An 18,304-nucleotide genomic window follows, 5' to 3' on the forward strand; every position below is an offset into this window, starting at 1 on the left:
CCTTCATTCCCATCAGCCTCTAACAATGCCCCTTTCTCTTTCCTCTCTTTCTTCCTCATGCTATTTCCGCCTCTTCCATCCTCTGTCAGTTAAGCACCATAGCGAAGGATTAACAGTCTGCCCAGGACTGCCTGCTCAGTAGTGTCAGGGTGTTCTTTGATGTAAGCAGTTCTTTATAGAGGTATTATATCTGATTGATGTGGAAATGTCTGACAGTACACTCTGTTCTCAGATATTTATTTGTGAGTCAATGATGCACGCTCAGGAGGTCTGTTGCTGCTAAACAGCCCTCAGCCACTGAGCCACTGATGATTCCTGCTTTATGCTGCAGCCAAAAACTCTTACATCTGCACTTTTTTTCTCCAAACTCTGCTGGCTCATGTGCTCATCGCTTTCTAAATGCTCATCAGTCACGGCCATGAAATTTCAAGAAAATAAACATGATCACACAGCCATCAGCTTGATCAGCTGCAAGTTTATTCTTTTAGAGCTGAGCTGAGAAAAACATTCAATGATGTTGCCCACAAAAACTTGACCACAACTTTTGACTATCATCAACACGTTTTTCATTCTTACTTGTTTCCCACTGAGGTGACAACAGTACCATGAATAAAAGTTCCACAAAAGTTACTCATGTAAAAACAGAATATATTCATATAGTTCAGTCAGCCAACTCACATGGAATGGATTGTTATGAATACAGAATATGTGCAGTGTTGATGTTTGGTGTGTAGGCTTTAACCCTGTCACTCCCCACATGGTAAGACTAAGCTCAGCACAGCAGGGAGTGGGGAGTGATCATAATAATTCCAGCCTAGGGAAGCATAGACTCATTACAGGTGGATGCTAGGGTGGAGGAGATGCTTTATGAGCGGTGGTGTGTTAAGAGTTAGCATAGCTGTCAGGTGAGGGGTGTGGCAGCAGGCATGCAGCAAAAAAGTAAGCAGACCACTAGCGGCTTAAATGAATAGCTTGACATGTTGGGATAAATGTTTATTGAGTTTTTTGCCGAGAGTTAGATGAGAGGATCAATACCTCTCTTATGTCTGTAAGCTAAATATGAAGCATGTGATTAGCTTAGCTTAGCATAAAGACTGGAGGGGAGCCTGACTGTCAAGAAACTCTGTCTACCAGTATCTCTGAAGCTCACTAATTCACAAATTATATCTCGTTTGTTTAAACTGTACAAAAACTGAGGTGTGCAGTGACTTCCTGGAGGCATTACAGTGAGGTTGCCAGACAACTAGTGTAGATTCCAGGAAGTCAAAAAACAAATAAGCGTATTTCCCAACATGTCGAACTATTCCATTAAGTACACCGTCATGATCGAAAGGGTGCATTGGATAGATGTTGCAGTGAGAGGAGTAAGTGAGTGTAGCAGCGGACTCGAGTTGATTACCTGAACTAGCTCGCAGGTTTCGCTTCATTAGACACTGAAAAGTTCAACTGCATATGTAAAATTGAAATGCATTTATTGACATGAGAATTAATCACATTGTATTTAGGAATACAGGTGAGAATAGGTAGGTGAGATAATTTTCATTGGAACAAATCATTTTGGCAGTCAGTATATTTCTAGTACTTCATGTCTGCAGCTGAGAAGAATTTTGACATGGGTCATACAGTATATGACTGTAAAAGATATGTCATTATTTAAAGGATCATTTCATAGTGTTAATTTGTGGGGTCATTTTTATTTCATCAAAGTCTTAGTCTTGACTTGTCTTGGTCACGAATATCCTTCAGGAAAAGTGTTGTCATATTTTAGTCATGACATATTAATTCAGTTCAGTGCCAGTTACTCACTGGCAAAAATAGCTAATCATTTATGTCAAGTAAAATAATACATTAAGATTGATATAGGGTCAGTTCACCTGTGGCATACAAAGAACTGCCAATACTTTTGTAATGACTTTTGTATTTACATTTTCAGACATTGTATTGTACCATTGTGTAATATAAAATAGAAAATGTTTTGGCTCAAAAACACTGAATTATTTAATGAGTTAAGCAGAAATAATGAAAAAAGATCAAAACAATAAAAACAACTGAAGTGGTCAACTGAAGTTTTTGATTGGATGAAATAGTCAACCAGTGCTCAGCATGTTCTAAATTTCTCCTAACAAATAATAATTGTAATAATTGTTTCAACAGTGGTTATATCAGAAATATATATGTATATGTATATGTATATATATATATATATATATATATATATATATATATATATATATATATATATATATATATATGTGTGTGTGTGTGTGTGTGTGTGTGTGTGTATATATATGTGTGTGTGTGTGTGTGTGTGTATATATATGTATATATATATATTTATATTTATATATATGGAGAAAAAAAATAGTCATTAATTAGGAGGAAGACTAGAACATAAAACAACTATACCAGTGTGGACTAAATGAGGACATGCTGTTTAATAAACATCAGATCCGACCGCAGTTGGTTGCTTGATTAAAACAATAATCAATGAGGTTGTTAAAATCAAGGTGTAAGATTGACAAACTGACAAGATCCCTACCATGCTCTGTAACGTTAACCAAATTTAAAAGAGGCACCACAGGGTTCTTCTTTGACACCTGGTTCATTTTGTATGCACCTAGAGGCTCCTTATGTAAACACAAGCAGTTTCCTAGGACTGCTCAGTTCATCTGAGATGCAGGGCAGGAATGTTCTGACCTTGGCTGACATACCTACAATTATATACACACACTAACAAGCTGACACACACATTTTGATGCACATACATACTTACACACTGACAAAGCCATGCACTCTGCATCTCCCATCTTTTTCTCTCATCAACATTCTCCCAAACACACACACACACACACACACACAGAGGCACACAATCACTCTCGTCCGTCTGAATTAGAACTAATAAGCAAGTGAATTGTCTGTGGAGGTTGAGCCATTTGCAGTGACCTTGGCTAACTGTGGTTTGCTGTCAGGGTCAGACGCTCTGGCAGTATGAATAAGGGGACTGTGTAGGCACATTTTTGTGAGCAAATCAACGCAAGAAAAAACATCATACTTACTGTACACCGCAGGTCTCCCCACAAAATAGGTGATTAGATTTTGAAGTGACTAGCTGCATACATTTGCATCTTAATGAGGTAAAACTCATTTTCAAACTACTACTTCCTTATTGCTTTAAGGTAACGTTGCCCATGTGCTTTGTGACAACATGTTGACATAGACATATTTGCTAATTAACACATTAATTAGCTGCACTAATGAGCTCTTTCGCATCACTGGGTGTGTTAAAGACATTTTGGTAACAGCAGAACAACAGGAAGCTAAAGTGTTCACTGCAGTGAGCAGCAGGAGAAAATATCAGCTAATGTAGGATGTTAGCAAGCTACCAAGATGACCTTGAAAGGATTTAATTGGAAAGACGTGATGTAAAACGTGACATTTTCTTTTTATAATAAAGGGCTGATTATTATTATTAATATATCTATATATTTATATACTGAATCACGAAAGAGTGTTCGTAGAACTACTGCTATGTATAGCGGTAGTCATGACTATAAGAATGAGAGCCCGATGGTGGTACTATGGAGTGCGACTGAGTATAGTCTTACTTAAACCTGCAATAGCTATAAACACAACACTGAGATCACCTTTTAGCAAACAGTTGCCTATATATACATCCAGCAGAAATTCATTTGGAGTCGTGTTTGTGTCCACCTGGCAAATGTAAGTCCTATATTCTCTCTTCTTTTAGCTCTATTTTGTTCGCTACCAACTCCTGAGGGAAATATCTGGCTCTTTAGCAGCTAAATGCTCCACTTTGTTCACCAGCTAGTCGCTAACTCTGAGTCTGTTGTTTGGTGCTGGGCAGGTAGTGTAGAGTGGGTTTTTAGAGCCTTTATGCTGAAAACAGCTGCCTGCTGCGGCTGAAAATGAGGTTGATGAGAGTGAACCAAAACAGTTAAGTTGCAGGCTGGAAAACCCGAGGGGAACTGCTGAGTTGGATGAGAATTCTCTGTGGGTTCATCAATGACTCCTTTCACATACAAGTAGTCATGTGATCCATTGTTAATATGAAAATATTGATTATAGCTGCTTTAAGTACCCACTAAATTATACCTTCTCTATCTCCAAATTTGCAGAATAGTATTTTGGATTTTGAACTCTGGTTATCAGCCACAGTCTAAGGATGCTCATATATACTGAGGGTAAAGATTTGTTGAGCTTGGATGAAAGAAAAAACAAGTACATTTTGCATAAAATTCAAGAAAACGGCATATTTGTTTGTTTTAGGACCCATCGTCTCTGAAGTAGAGTTTGTTTTAACAGAAAAGGGAGGAGGACAAGAAGGCTTACAAGACCAAAAAACGTTCCAAAACACTTATAGTGGACCCCTAAAAGAAAATCAATCATATGCTGCACACACACATCATATGGCCTCACAAGGTGAAATTGGGAAATAAAGAAAGGATTAACTAAACATGAAAAAGGAGACACCAAAATTCTAGAGAGAAAAATGGAGAAGGGTGATGGAGAGAAAAATAACTGTCTGTCTTTCTGCTTGGCTGTATGTATATTTGTGTGTGTAAATGTATAACAAGATAAATTACCAAACATTGAAGAGTGGATAAAAAGTAAGCAGTGATGAATGAGAACAAAACTGAGAACAAGAGATAAAATAAGACAGAACTTGCTTACTTGTACAAGTGTGCCTTGAGAAGTGATTTAAAAGATTAAAGAGATCTCGCTGGTGTGAGCTCCTCTGGCAGGTGTTCAGAAGTTTGACTTTGACAGTAAAGGTCCGGTCAAGCTCAGCTACAAACTGAGTCACTGAAACAGCTGTTGCTCTGGCTCAGGTGGGGGGTGAAAGTTCTGAAATGTAGCCGGTATCCTTGGCTGTAAAAAAAACATCAGCAGGTCATCAGGATAAAGGCTTTAAGATGGGTGAGCAAACCCAGTCAAGCTGCAGGTAACTTCTGACCTGGAACATGCAGTAGATGTTTCCCCGGGAGTAGGTAGGCTTGTCCACTTAAAAGGGCGTGTTGACAAAAGTGGTTAAGTCAGGTTGGCAGCCGTTAACTATGATATGTTAGAATGGAATGATCCCTGTGTTTTGGACATGTAACACTTTCTACATAAAGAGCAATCTGTAAAGCTACTGAGAATGCTAGCGTCTCCTAGTTTCATTACTGGTTGATGCCTGTGGTGTCATCTGCATAACTATGAAAATCTGGAATGATCGGCAGCAGCAGTAGGGTAATTTAACCCCAAGGGGAAAAAAGTTAGATACATCAGAGCCGTGTTAAAATGCCTATGTGCAACTGTGTACAAGAGTCTACATCCCTTTGGCAACAAATTAATGTTTATATTGAGGCAATGGAAAGTCCAGAGAGGTCTTTGAGTTTCTGCTTTGGCTCTAACACAGATGATGAGTTGATATTTGGTCCAGGAGCTAATGTTCTAAACTGTCTAAACTTCGAATCCAGATCACAATTTTTGAGGTGAAAACTAAACAGAACATTAACAATATAATCCAAACACTGTCCATTCATTGTAAAAACAAAACATCTCTGGACATGTATAACCTTAACCTGGATGTATAACATCAACCTACCCATGGACTGCAGACGACAATAAGCTTTGGGGGTAAATCTCTGACACCATTTCATATTTATGTTAAATAAATGAATAAAGTAAAAGTAAATTAAATGTGTATCCCCCTTAGGTGGTAAAGCAGAAAGCAAAATAACTATCAATGTCATTTTCAAAGTAAATTTAATTTTTTTAAATGCATACTGAAATCTGATAAATTGTGTGTCTCATTTAACACTCACATTTCTCTAACAGACTGTGTTAGACTTTTCAAACACAAAAGAAAAAGTTCGTCTTAGAAGGAACAATTTATTCTGGTTAAGAGCTGCGTGAGTGAGCCTGAGTCAGTTTTCCAGGCAAATTGTTGTAATCAACTTTTAGCTGCACTAAAAATCACCAGAGACACCTTTATTGGCAGCAAAAACAGACTATTTGTTTTAATTCTGTGACTTATTAATGCAGTACTACAAAGGGCACCAAAGTCTCAACAATATAACCAAAAAAATGTTGCTATAAATCATAAGACATTATCTGAAAGGAGACCATTTTTTTGGTAGCTTGGCTAAAAATGGCAGTTTAAAGATCGAGTGTGAGGATTCAGGATGTTTTTAGTCATTTATTACATTATTATATTTCTAGCAAATGTTGGACAATGTAACTTAAAGGGGGTTAGGATAGGTATATTACTTTATTACTAGAGGACAGTTTTGTGAATTTTGCTCAGGATATGTGTAAAATGGTGTCTGTTCCGAAAGGTGAATTTGCTGAAAACTGCTACAGGGCTTTTTGAGGAGGTAAACATCACACACCTGAGAGTGAAATCTGGCACCTAATAATCCCTACTTCTTTTCTTTCTTTCATCTCTTATGTAACATATCTGTCTTCTTCCTTTCCTCTCTCAGAGTGAGGACCTTCCCAAAGGATTCGGCCTTGCTGGGCAGGGACACTGTTCGAGCCCTGATGTACTACGCATTAAAGGTCTGGAGTGACATTGCACCACTGAACTTCCACGAGGTGGCAGGAAGTGATGCAGACATTCAAATCGACTTCACTAAGGCCGACCACAATGATGGATATCCCTTTGACGGACCAGGGGGCACCGTGGCGCACGCATTTTTCCCCGGAGAGAGGTTCACAGCTGGGGATACACACTTTGATGATGACGAGGCCTGGACCTTCAGATCTCCAGGTGATGAACGTTGCTTTTAAGTTCCAAGTGTTGTACACATGTGCTTGAATATGCATATATTACATGAATTAGTGAAAGACCGTGTGTGTCTGAATCAAAAGAAGGGTGGAAGATGGAGGGATGATGAGGGAGAATGGATATGGAGTGATATTGTGGGAAACATCTCACCAAAACCTGTTTTAGAGACTCCCAGAGCGCTATAAAATGAGGAGATTATAACAGTCAGTGTCTAGGAAACTTAAAGAAAAAGAGCCGGAAAACTGTTTTGAACTTCCATGCTCGCCAAGACTTCTATATCCAAAACTAGATCACTGACTGTATTTTGGAGCCAAGCTGTGCTTCTACCCTTTGTTCATGTTCCAGATTATATAATTAATATTTAATATGTTAGAACTATAAATATAACATACAATGGCTTCAGATACAGGACTCGGAGTAGTGACTAAAGCTGTGGTGATTGTTATCATAAGCTTATTAGGAGGCATAAAAGGCATTCTTTTATTTCCTCCAACTGCCATAAAAAATCTACTCTTATAAGCCACTAATACCCATGAATTCTTTTAGCAATCAGCAAAAGTGTTGTTTACTCTTGACATATATTGATCCCACTTGATTGTTAAATTATGCTATAGGGTTTTCACAAGAATTGAGTGTTTTAAATTACTTAACAGATGATTGGGCAGTACAAAAAGAGACCCAAGCACCATATTTAGAGTGATAAAAGCATTTTTACCTGACACAAAAATGTTTCCTTTGATTTATGGCAGTAAAAAGCTGAAAGGAATATGTCTCTACCAGACCCTGAAGCAACACTATAATCTGTGATGTCAGCTAACAGCTGCTCCAACGACAATCAATAAAAGTGTGATTTGGACGCAATGACACAGTGATGAGATTTCCAGGGTTGTGGACTGGTCCAGAAATATAAGTCTGTCTTTATCGTGAGGAACAGTGCTTGAAAGTTCATCTGGTACTGTGCTCAAGTACACATTTGAAGTACTTGTACTCATCTTGAGTATTATATTGTACTTTATACTCCTACATTTCAGAGAGAAATATTACTAATACTTCTGTACTTACTTTATTAAAGGCATTTTTAACATACAAGACTTCAACTTGTAATGGAGTAATTTTACACTGTAGTATTGCTACTTTTACTTATTAACTTCTAAGTTCTCTTTCTTGCCGAGAGGTAGATGAGAAGATTGATACCACTCTCATGCTTTTACAGAAAATACCACCAGCAGCTGGCTAACTTAGTTTAGCATAAAAGACTGGAAACAGGGGGGAAACAGCTAGCCTGGTTTTGTTACAAACAAAATCCCCCTTTTTCTATGGATTAAATAAACGAGATACAACATGTTATTTTGTGACCATGGGATGGAGCTAGGCTTACTGTTTACACCTGTTTCCAGTCTTTATGCTAAGCTAATTTAGCTGGCTGCTGGCTGTAGCACAGTGGTTTCAATCTAACTCTTAGCAAGAAAGCTAATGAGCTTATTTCCCAAAATGTCAAACTTTTCCTTTATATAAAGGACATGAATACTTCTTCCACCACTGGTGAGGTATCACTTAGTAATAGCCCATGCAGATCAAGCACTTATTTCTACAGTTTGCATGTCAAGAAAAATGATGCGGGGGTGCTCCAGTAGCTCACCTGGTAGAGCCCGCACCCCATGTACCAAGAGTCACAGGCCCACTATGCTGTCCTACTGCCTAGGGATGGAACTTAAAGCTTAGATGACACTGACTGTACCAGCTGGTGAGTCAATGATGCAGCCAGGACCTGTGTTCATTTCCATTCTTTGCTCTTTCCCTGTTAAAGCTGTGAGCCATATGTTATAGTAGCTCAGTCTGCTCCAATTAGACCTCCCAGCAGGCCGCAGCAGTGGCAGGACATGATGGCATGATGCTGTGATAGTTTTTAGAATCATCCGCATAGATGGGGGTCTATTTCTCTCTTCAAAATCAAAATTTTAAACATAATGACAAACAATGATTTGAACAGAGAAATAAAACTAAGAAAATGATCTGTGCAAAGAATTATTTTTCCAGCCATAAATTACTGAACAGTGGTGGCCTGATGGAAGACAAACAGTATTTAAAACACAGCCTTTACTGTGAGCGAGAGTGAAAAGACGCTGGTTGTGAATCATCTTACTTTGATAGATGTTCCTGCATTCAAGGTTACTTCTTTCACTTGCAACAATGAAGGAAATGTACACAAATAAAACACATCATACTTTTTCATTTGTAAATCAGGCACCTGCCTCTTGCTCTTCGGGTGTACCCTGCAAAGGCGCTAAAGCCCTATGTTTCTTATGGCCAATTCATGCCAATAAAAACAACTCTGTACTATATACTGCTGCCTTTGATTTTGTGACATTCTTTTGGAACAGAATTAGGGTTTAAGTGATTTTAGACATAGATAGTATACCAGAGACAACATTATTTGTATGCTTTAAAAACAAGATATTGCCCTTGCATGCTTTCTCACACTCTTACTTCTAGACTGTCTACTCAAATGCCTTGAGCAATTTGGGACTTACCTCTAGGCCAAGGTCCTTGGTAATTATAGAATTTTAAATCTTCTCTTTCTTTATAATGCACTGGAAAAGATAATAGCTACCCAATTAACTGTGTAACTCTAAAGCAATGTGGTATTCAAATGTTTCAGCCTGACATTTGGGTCATTTCACAGCACTAACAATGCCCTTTTAGTAATAAATTACCTACTGCATGCAGCACTTACGATTCTAACTGAGTTGTAGTTCTACTTCATTTGAGTGTAGCCTATGATTCTGTCACAGTATACTTCTATTTAGCATTTTTGTGTTTCTTAAACGTACATTAACTGATTTTTTTGGCCACTTGGTGGCAGCGCAGAAATAAGCTGTAAACACAACATTGACATTATGAAAGTTGATATGGCGAACATGTTAGGAAACAGTTGCCTATTTACACATCCAGCAAACACAGAACAATGTTAGCATTCTCTGGAATTCAAGTTTCTGGCCATCTGATGACTGTAAGTCCAATAGTCCCTTTTAGCTTTATTTTTGGTCTCCAACAACTCCTGAGGGAAATATGTGGGTCTTAGCTGCTGACTTCTCCATTATGATTGTCGCTAACTTTGTCAGTTTGCTTTCAGGGCTGGGCAGGTAGTGTACAGGGAATTTTTAGAGCTTTTACACTGAAAACAGTTGGCTGCAATACAATACTGGTGAGAGCAGCGAGAATGAACCAAAACAGTAAAGTTGCGGCCCGTAAAACTAAAACAATGCTAACAGGCACTGAAACGCTGGAGTGGAACTGCAGAGTTGTGTGATAATTCTCTGTAGATTTGTGGATTACAAGTAGACGTATGATCCATTGTTAGAGTCCCTGTGGAGTTTTTGACCTATAGTAGTGCTATGGATTGGGCGTGCACACGGGTGATGTGATAGAAATTCCTACCAATGGAGTTACACCACTCCACTGATCTACAGGTGGCAGCAATGCCCCAACAAAGCCAGGAAAGAAGAAGACTGCTAGCTAGTAACATGAATGTAAACAATACAGGGTTTAAATTTTTCATAAAATCGGCTTTACAGATGTTTTATGAGGAAGGAAATGCTTTCAACACTTTTGTTAGACCTCAAGGATACACTCGTTTTGGTGAGAAATACCCAATGTAAACATAACCTTTGTTTGTTAACAAGAAAACAACACAGGGCACCTTTAATATCAAAATATTGATTATAGCAGCTTTAAAGAGATGATTTAACACATTACAATTGTAATTTCATATTGAAATAGTTTTGGTGAATTATGGTTACTTTTATAATACTGGACCATGAAGAACAGTTGATTAATATTCAATTCTAAACACCCCTAAAAGTGTTTTTTGACTATTGAAGCATTATTTTGTCGTCATTTTATGTGTTGGCTTTAGCTTTTCTCTTAATCAGACCATGCTGTACCTTACAGGCATGTTTCCAGGATCTGTTGGCCAGGAAAAGCAACAGGTTGCAGCCTTTCTTCTTCCTCAGCGTTTACCCATTGATGGTTTAAAGCCAGATGTGCTTATATGTTCATTGTTGCAAAGTGAAAATGTATTAATTAAATTTGGACCATTGATGTGACAGTCCCACATCTCCTGTTTTGTATAGCAGCCATCCAGTCTGTTGAGTAGCTTAAAGGATAATTTTTCTAGAGCTGCCAACTTGCCTAATTTAACACAATAAATATTCACAAAAGGATGCAGACTTCCATTCCTCTCAATTAATTTTTGACATTACATTATAGCCATAATAGCTCCTAGAATCCACTTCCTTGCGCAGGCCAAAATCAGTGTCTCCAAACACAGACTAGCTGAAAAGGGAAAGTTACTTATTTAATAACAATACCAGAGCCTAACCAATACACTGGCCGATTATCTGCCTACATCATGGCAGTTAAGTAACAAGAAATTGCAGTACAGTGATGCCGAAGTTATGATAAAGGTAATTTGGAAACAGTGTTGCCATTACATAGTTTGTGCACCAGAGAGCACTGACAAGTGTATTTTTCAGCTATAAAATGTCCCACTCAGTACAGTTTTGATCAACATTCTCGGATTTCCAAATTTAAGGTACCGTAACTCCATAACATATGAATGAGAGTTCAAGAATCTGACTTCAGTTTTAGTTTCACTCTTTGGAGCTTAGATGGTGTTCAGTAAACTTTGATAAATATTTCAAAGTGCAGAGGTCTAATTTTCATTTCTCTGGATACCTTTTTCATATTTTCCAAGGATTCAAGTCCATTCCTCCTCAGGAATATTAATATTCATGATCAGCTTTCCATTTGAGTTTTTGTGGAAAAGGGTTAGGGTATGAGTTGTACTAGAGCATGGAATAAAATTAAGCCTTCACTGTACTTTCCAATAATCTAGTAAATATGGGTAATGGCATCCTCACTCTAAGGGTAAAAATGCAGGAACAAAATATGTGGGTCAACTGTGGCTGCAGATATCACCAGAATGGATTTTTACAGAGCTCATGAAATTATTTCAGATCAACCAATACATCAGTTCTTCTGCTTGAACAATTCTTCCATAAAAACAGACCCTTAATGTTTATTCTTGGCCATTTGCACTATGTTAAACTCTCAGAATCAATGTTTGTCTTAGGTTTAATGAATACTAAAGTATTGTCAGTTAAAGCTGCCATCTCTCATTTCGTGTCACTGCGAAATGAGGAGCGCACAGCACTTGACTGTGCCGTGACTGTGTCTGCAAGCAACTTTACTCATATTAAGCTTTGTTTCATCTGTTAAATTATGAAGTCCAACATATTTCCAGACCTGTGATGTAAACTGCAGGGGGTGGCTGCTGGAATTGCTGTATCATCATCCTCTGTTAATTTCACCTACATGCTTATGAATAAATGAAGTGAATGTGCTGTTTCATCCCAGCACTTTAAAATGGTTTTACCTGCTCTAAACATTGTAAAAACAATTATTTACCTCAAATATCCTGATAAAAAATATTGATTCTAGAGTCATTATGGCACAAGGTAATGCAGGGTCACAATACTACAAGGATTCACATCAAATGAAAAGGATAGCCTCCAGCTAGTTGTGCTTCTGCTTCTTTACAAAAATGTATACAGGGAAGTTTCACTGAGAGCAAAGCTCTCTTTTGCAGGAACGTCCCGATCACATTCGCACAGTTACACGCATTCACACCTGGAAGCTGTCCAGTACAACTACAGTCTGATCTGCTGGCCACTAAGCAGCTCCACTGGAGCAGGTGGGGTTAAGGGCCTTGCTCAAGGGCACCTCAGTGGTGGTAATGAGTGCAGGCGCTGCTTTTTCACTTTCCCCACCTAGATTTATCCTGCCGGTCTGGGATTGAATCAACAACCGCACAAGTTCTCTTCTCTAACCTTTATGCCACCACTGCATCTACCGTACGGTGCGCCATCCTTATTAAACCTTTAGCAAAATGCTGCAGGCTATGTCTGTAGCATTCTGGATACATCATGCTATATCCAAGGTAGAAGTACCCCTTAATAGATTGTATTTACTGTGCATCATTTTTTAATACAGGGTCTTATGATACCCTGAAAACAGTTCAGTTAGTTTGTTACTAATCTCTACCTCTAGCATGCAGTAATATCATTTTGCTTCTGTTTGTTTACTCTAAATCTCTAAGTCTTTCTCTCTCTGTCTTTCTGCTGGAGTGTCTGACTCAATGAGTCTCGTTCATCCACCCAAATCTCTCAGCTCTGACTTTGTCCGCAGGCATTAGGATTTTTTTCTGTCAACCTCTGATGGACTGTAAATACGATGACATGGTACCTACTTTGTTCTGAATCCCTGTTCTCTCCCCTTCGATCCCTCCTTTTATCCATCTTTCCTCTCTGCACCATGTGCTCCTGTAGATTAGAGTTGGCATTTGGCTTCTGAACATCCCAGGTGTTGTAAGCACAAGTGCATGTCTCCAGCTGTCCTTTGTCTTTTGACAGAGCGCAGCACTGAGATGTTCCCATGTCAAGGCCAACATAAGGTTAACAGAATGCAGACTTCAGCCTAGCCACCAAGGAACTCTAAGCTAGCTTAGCTCGACACGCTAGCACTCACATTTTTGCAAATCTAAATCTCTAAACCCCAGGTTTTGTCTTGCTTAGCAGAGCCAGACAAGAAGTTTTTGGAGGCTTTGCCTTTTCTTTTTTAGTTGAACATCGAGGGAAATGTGCTTTAATAGCCTGCAGCCTCTTTAGGTGTCTTTCCGCACTCAGGTTTTGATTGGCAGCCCAGGGGCTCAGGCAGTATTAGTTATCTCACTACACCACATGCCTAACAGCACTCACAGCCACCAGAGCTGTCTGTCACGCCTCTTAACTTGCAACCTATAGAGTTCACTCATAAAAGGGATAAACATGCAGAAATGGGTTGTGTTGGTTCTACAAAAGTCACAAACTTTAAGCAGCCCGGTGATCTCCGTCAAAGCTGAAGCTAAGATAGTAGCGGTTAAACTAAAAGTAATTCATGTTTTATAAAAGGTACTGATTTCATAGTGAAAACCTTTGTTATCATGTCTCATTATGACTCCTTTAACAACAACAATTGCTTGTTTCTGTGTCTGTTGTTTCCTCTTACAGCCCCAAAAGGTTGCAGATTAATTTTAAAATGTTGAGATCGAGGAAAGAGAAACTGTGTCTAAGATTTTCAGTGTGCGATTTTCTTGTCAAGTAATTTGCTACTATGCTGGACAGCAACGATTGTAGGGAAGAACAATATGCTGTGTGCATCATTCTGTCACTGCTTCTTTGATTGAATTGACTGCACATCTAAATTAGGGGAGCAAATTTGCAATTTTCAAAATTGGAAGGCGTGTGTCTTCCTGTTCTGTTCCAGTTCCAAGTTCAAATGTGCATTGTTACAAATGCAAGTGCATAACATTTATTTGATGTTAGTTGATGTCTGATGCTTTTTATAATATATCAACTAATGCCACATACCATTACGTTTACATATAGCTGAACAGGAAAACACATACGAAACAACACAAACAATAATAAAATAAAGACACCATAAACCCCCTAATGAAAGGTACCCGATCACCCATGACTATGTCAAATCCTGTCAATGTCAAAACAGTTTTAACTTGAGTTTAAAATGGCCCCATTCATGATCCATTTTGTGTTGTTAATGAGTTCCACATATCGATAGAAGAAGATTTAAATAAAAATATGGTAAAAAAGCATGATGATGGTTTCCATCTCACTCTCTCGCTCTCGTTCTCTCTCTCCGTCTCCTTCAGACTCTCATGGGATGGATCTGTTTGCGGTTGCAGTCCATGAGTTTGGTCATGCCATCGGCCTGGTCCACACCTCAGCCATGGAGTCCATCATGAGACCGTACTACCAGGGTCCTGTAGGAGACCCTCTGAAATACGACCTACCCTATGAAGACAAGGTCCGCGTCTGGCAACTCTACGGTACGAGGGAACATCATCCACTGTTTGTGTGTGTGTGTGTGTGCGTGAGTGGGACAGAGAGAGAGAAGTTGATGAGCTCTGTAGAGCAAGGTTATTGATTACGAAAACATGGATTAAGTTAATTGGACCTCTTTATGGCATATGACCTTATCACACCATTCACTGATATAGAGAGTAGCAGTATGCGGGGGAGAGACTAATGATTATGAAGATGAGTGCAGGAAAGAACAGTAAAGGACAGGACTGTGAAGGAGAGAGGTGAAAAGAATTAAAAAAGAGCACAAACACTAAGACAAAAGCATTTCATGTTGTATATTTCATGTTACATTGTGGAACAATAAAATAAGTGCAAATAATGCAAACTGAGCTAACAAATTTTAAATCAGCAGAATGTCTGTCTTAGTTTTTTGATTATTAGATTAATTGGAATGACAAAAAATATAAAAAAATATCCCACACAAGTTCACAGAGCCCAAGTTTATGCCTTTTTCTTGTTTTGTCTGATAAACAGTACAATGGAATCAAATTGACAATGATATAAAACAAACAAAAGCAGCAAATTGCCTTGTCTTTTGTGTGTTCATTTGATCTTTAATGACATATCCTCCCTAGGTGTCAGAGACTCTGTGTCCCACACAAACCGACCAGGCAACCCCTCCCAGACAGCTGAACCGCCTGTCTTGCTGGACCTTCCTGAAAACAGATCTACTCTCCTGTAAGTAGACGATCTGGTGTTCTTTTAGTGCAGTACAAAGAACTCAACTATTCTGCTTCTCAAACACATGAAATAATATCCACTTCAGCCTCTTCAGTGATAATGCTTCATCCACTCCTTTTTTTATTTCCCTCCTTTCCTGGCTCTCTTAAACACACACACTTGTGGCTCATTCCTTTCCGAGCTCCCCCAGGCCCCTCTTCTCTCTGCCCATTGCCTTGGTGAAGATGGTGGAGCAGAGGCTGTAATAAATGTCCCCTTGTAGATGAACACAGAAAGGCAGTTGAAAGTAAAAAGACCCATTAACAGCCCTATAAACTGCAGTGCAGACCCTCTAGGATAAGGTTCCCAACCTTTTTTGTTAGACGTACCCCCACAGCCCTGCCAGTCGACACAACCTGTCCTGTTCCAAATATGTTCATTTGAATTGATTTTAAACTCCATAGTTTTTAACTATTAATGATATATAAGTGGATCTAATTGTGGATGTTGCAATCATTTTTTTATACAATAGAAAAGAATTGTATGAAACAATGTTTAGGTCAGTTGGTTAAGTTTGCTTTCACACTTGGAGTGGCAGAAGCTGGACGTTTCAACCATTTAGTCATTACTTTTAGCTAGCTAGTTCAACTGTTTATCCATCACTTTGAAGCTAACAATTTAAACTATACATCCATTACTACTAGCTATCTATTTCAACAGTTTATTACTATTTTAACCATTTATCCATTACTTTTAGCAATGTATTTAAAGCATTTAGTCATTACTCTTTTTTTTAATTAAAACACAATTTCTATTTTATCAAATTAATTGAGCAACTCTACAATCTTTCAACCTGGCATCTGCAGAAGTACCCCCCTGGGGTACAAGTACTCCCGGTAGGGAATCGCAGCTCCAGGAGAACTAAAAACATATAAAGATTGGCTTAAATGTTCCAGACACACAGGTCACTGGCTCTTCATCTCAGGAGCATGAGTGTGCTCAGTGTCATGGCAATGTGCTGGTGCTAAAGGCTGATGGATCACCACAATAAGTAGGTTTCATCCTCCGGCCACCGTTACCACAAATTTCATGACCGTCTGGGCATTTACTGATCATTTGGCCTTAGGGGGGTTTTAAAGAGAGAGGTAATGTAATAGTCAAAATTTTCAGAAATAGTTGATGGAACATATGATTAGTGGATATGTGCAGGTGGATATTTTGGTCGAAGAGTGGTAGTGGTATTAAGGGAAGCTCACCACATGGTTCATCCTCTTAAAAAATGGTCCAAACCACATAAGGGTGGTACAGGAAAGGTGATGAGGACATAAAAATCATTAGGAATCATCATTTGAAGACCATGAATATTTCATTACAATCTGTTCAGTAGCTGTCTTACTCTGGACCAAAGACTTGGAGAGACTAACAGAACCACCCTACAGGCGCAGCAGTGCAGCGTGTCAGTCAGACTACACAGCACATGAACCATAAGTGAATTTTGAGTGATGACCTGGATTCAGGAGTCTTAAGTCTGCTTTTTCACTTGATTCCTCAGTAGCCAGGCTGTCGTGCTACAGTACCTCTCCTCCCCACAAGGAAATGTCTTATTAGTATTATCTTTATATTGCTGGGACTGCAGCTCGTATATGTCTTATTTATCCCTATTCAGCACAGCAGATTGAACATTTATGCACTGAATAACAACACCTTTGTATTTTTGTCAGCTTGCCATAGTACTAACCTTTTTGATATGTTAATTATTATCAAACATAAACAGAGCCTGGTTGCTTTGCAAGTGAGTCAACTGTACTCTGATTGTCTCTTGAATTAATAGGATCAAGAGGGGCGGCTTGCTCAGGAAGTGATCAAACTGTGTTTCAAACTACACTGACAACAAAACCCAGTGCGTGCTGACCTCACACTGACATACAAAGAGTATGCAGCAGTTCTAAACTGAACAGCCAAATAAAAGCCTTTTAAGTAAAAGTCTTTTCCTCACTAGTATCAGCCTTTCACTGTCCTCATTACTTGTTTTTCACCACCTCCATCTGGTCATGATGTGTGGAAAAGATGGATTATGCTTGACAGAGGTCACAAATGCTGACCACTAGGCTGAGGTGTCGTGTTAATAGAGCTCTGAATGGAGATCTTTGTTGATAATACTAGGGCGGCCTCTCACTCACAGTGGCAGCCCTGTAATGCTAATGGCTTCATCATTGGCAGGCCGACCACGTCAGTGCTTTAAATCACTTATTAGCCTCTGGGATAAATGCACTGGGGGACCTCACCATGTCAGCGTGATAGCATTTCACCTAATGTTTAGCCTATTTAATTGAAGGAAACACATGCACATGCATGCACACAGTTCTCTCAGACACGTTCAGTATGTGGCTACAAATATCACATAGTTGGGGTTTTTTGTATGCAAATGGGTTTAACTGGTTTGGGTCTTTTTTCATGAACTGCATACCTTGCAATAAGTGAGGTTGTTTTATGTTTTATATAAAATTAGTTATGTATATAGCCTCAAACTATTGAGAATTTCAGTGTAGTGTCTTCCTTGTTTTTTCAAACAAATAAAACTTTTCTTCCTTTCTATATTCTATTCTCTTCAACTTTTCTTTCCTGATTCCTCCAACTTTCCTCTCTCAGGCTGGCGCGAGACGCCCCAGACAGATGCACCAGTCACTTTGATGCCGTGGCCCAAATACGAGGGGAGGCCTTCTTTTTCAAAGGTAAGCGAGCAAGAGAGACAGACGGACAGACAGAGAGATAGACAGTGACAGTGAGAGGGAAGAGAGAAAAAGAGATGAATGGAGAGGAGATGAAGTGAAAGAGTAAGGTACAGGGGCTGGGCACAGGACAGAGT

At 39.0% G+C, this 18,304-nt stretch overlaps 1 protein-coding gene across 1 annotated transcript in view; it reads left to right on the forward strand.

The window, feature by feature from the left end:
• Positions 1-18,304, forward strand: part of mmp17a (matrix metallopeptidase 17a) — a 75,155-nt gene that overhangs the window by 47,109 nt on the left and 9,742 nt on the right. The window contains exons 5-8 of the mRNA XM_044174666.1: positions 6,489-6,775; positions 14,565-14,741; positions 15,354-15,456; positions 18,088-18,170. Of these exons, the coding sequence (XP_044030601.1) occupies positions 6,489-6,775; positions 14,565-14,741; positions 15,354-15,456; positions 18,088-18,170 (650 nt within the window). The remainder of the gene's footprint in view (positions 1-6,488; positions 6,776-14,564; positions 14,742-15,353; positions 15,457-18,087; positions 18,171-18,304) is intronic.

The sequence above is a fragment of the Siniperca chuatsi genome, linkage group LG18 (genome assembly GCF_020085105.1).
Source record: "Siniperca chuatsi isolate FFG_IHB_CAS linkage group LG18, ASM2008510v1, whole genome shotgun sequence".
Lineage (NCBI taxonomy): Eukaryota > Metazoa > Chordata > Actinopteri > Centrarchiformes > Sinipercidae > Siniperca > Siniperca chuatsi.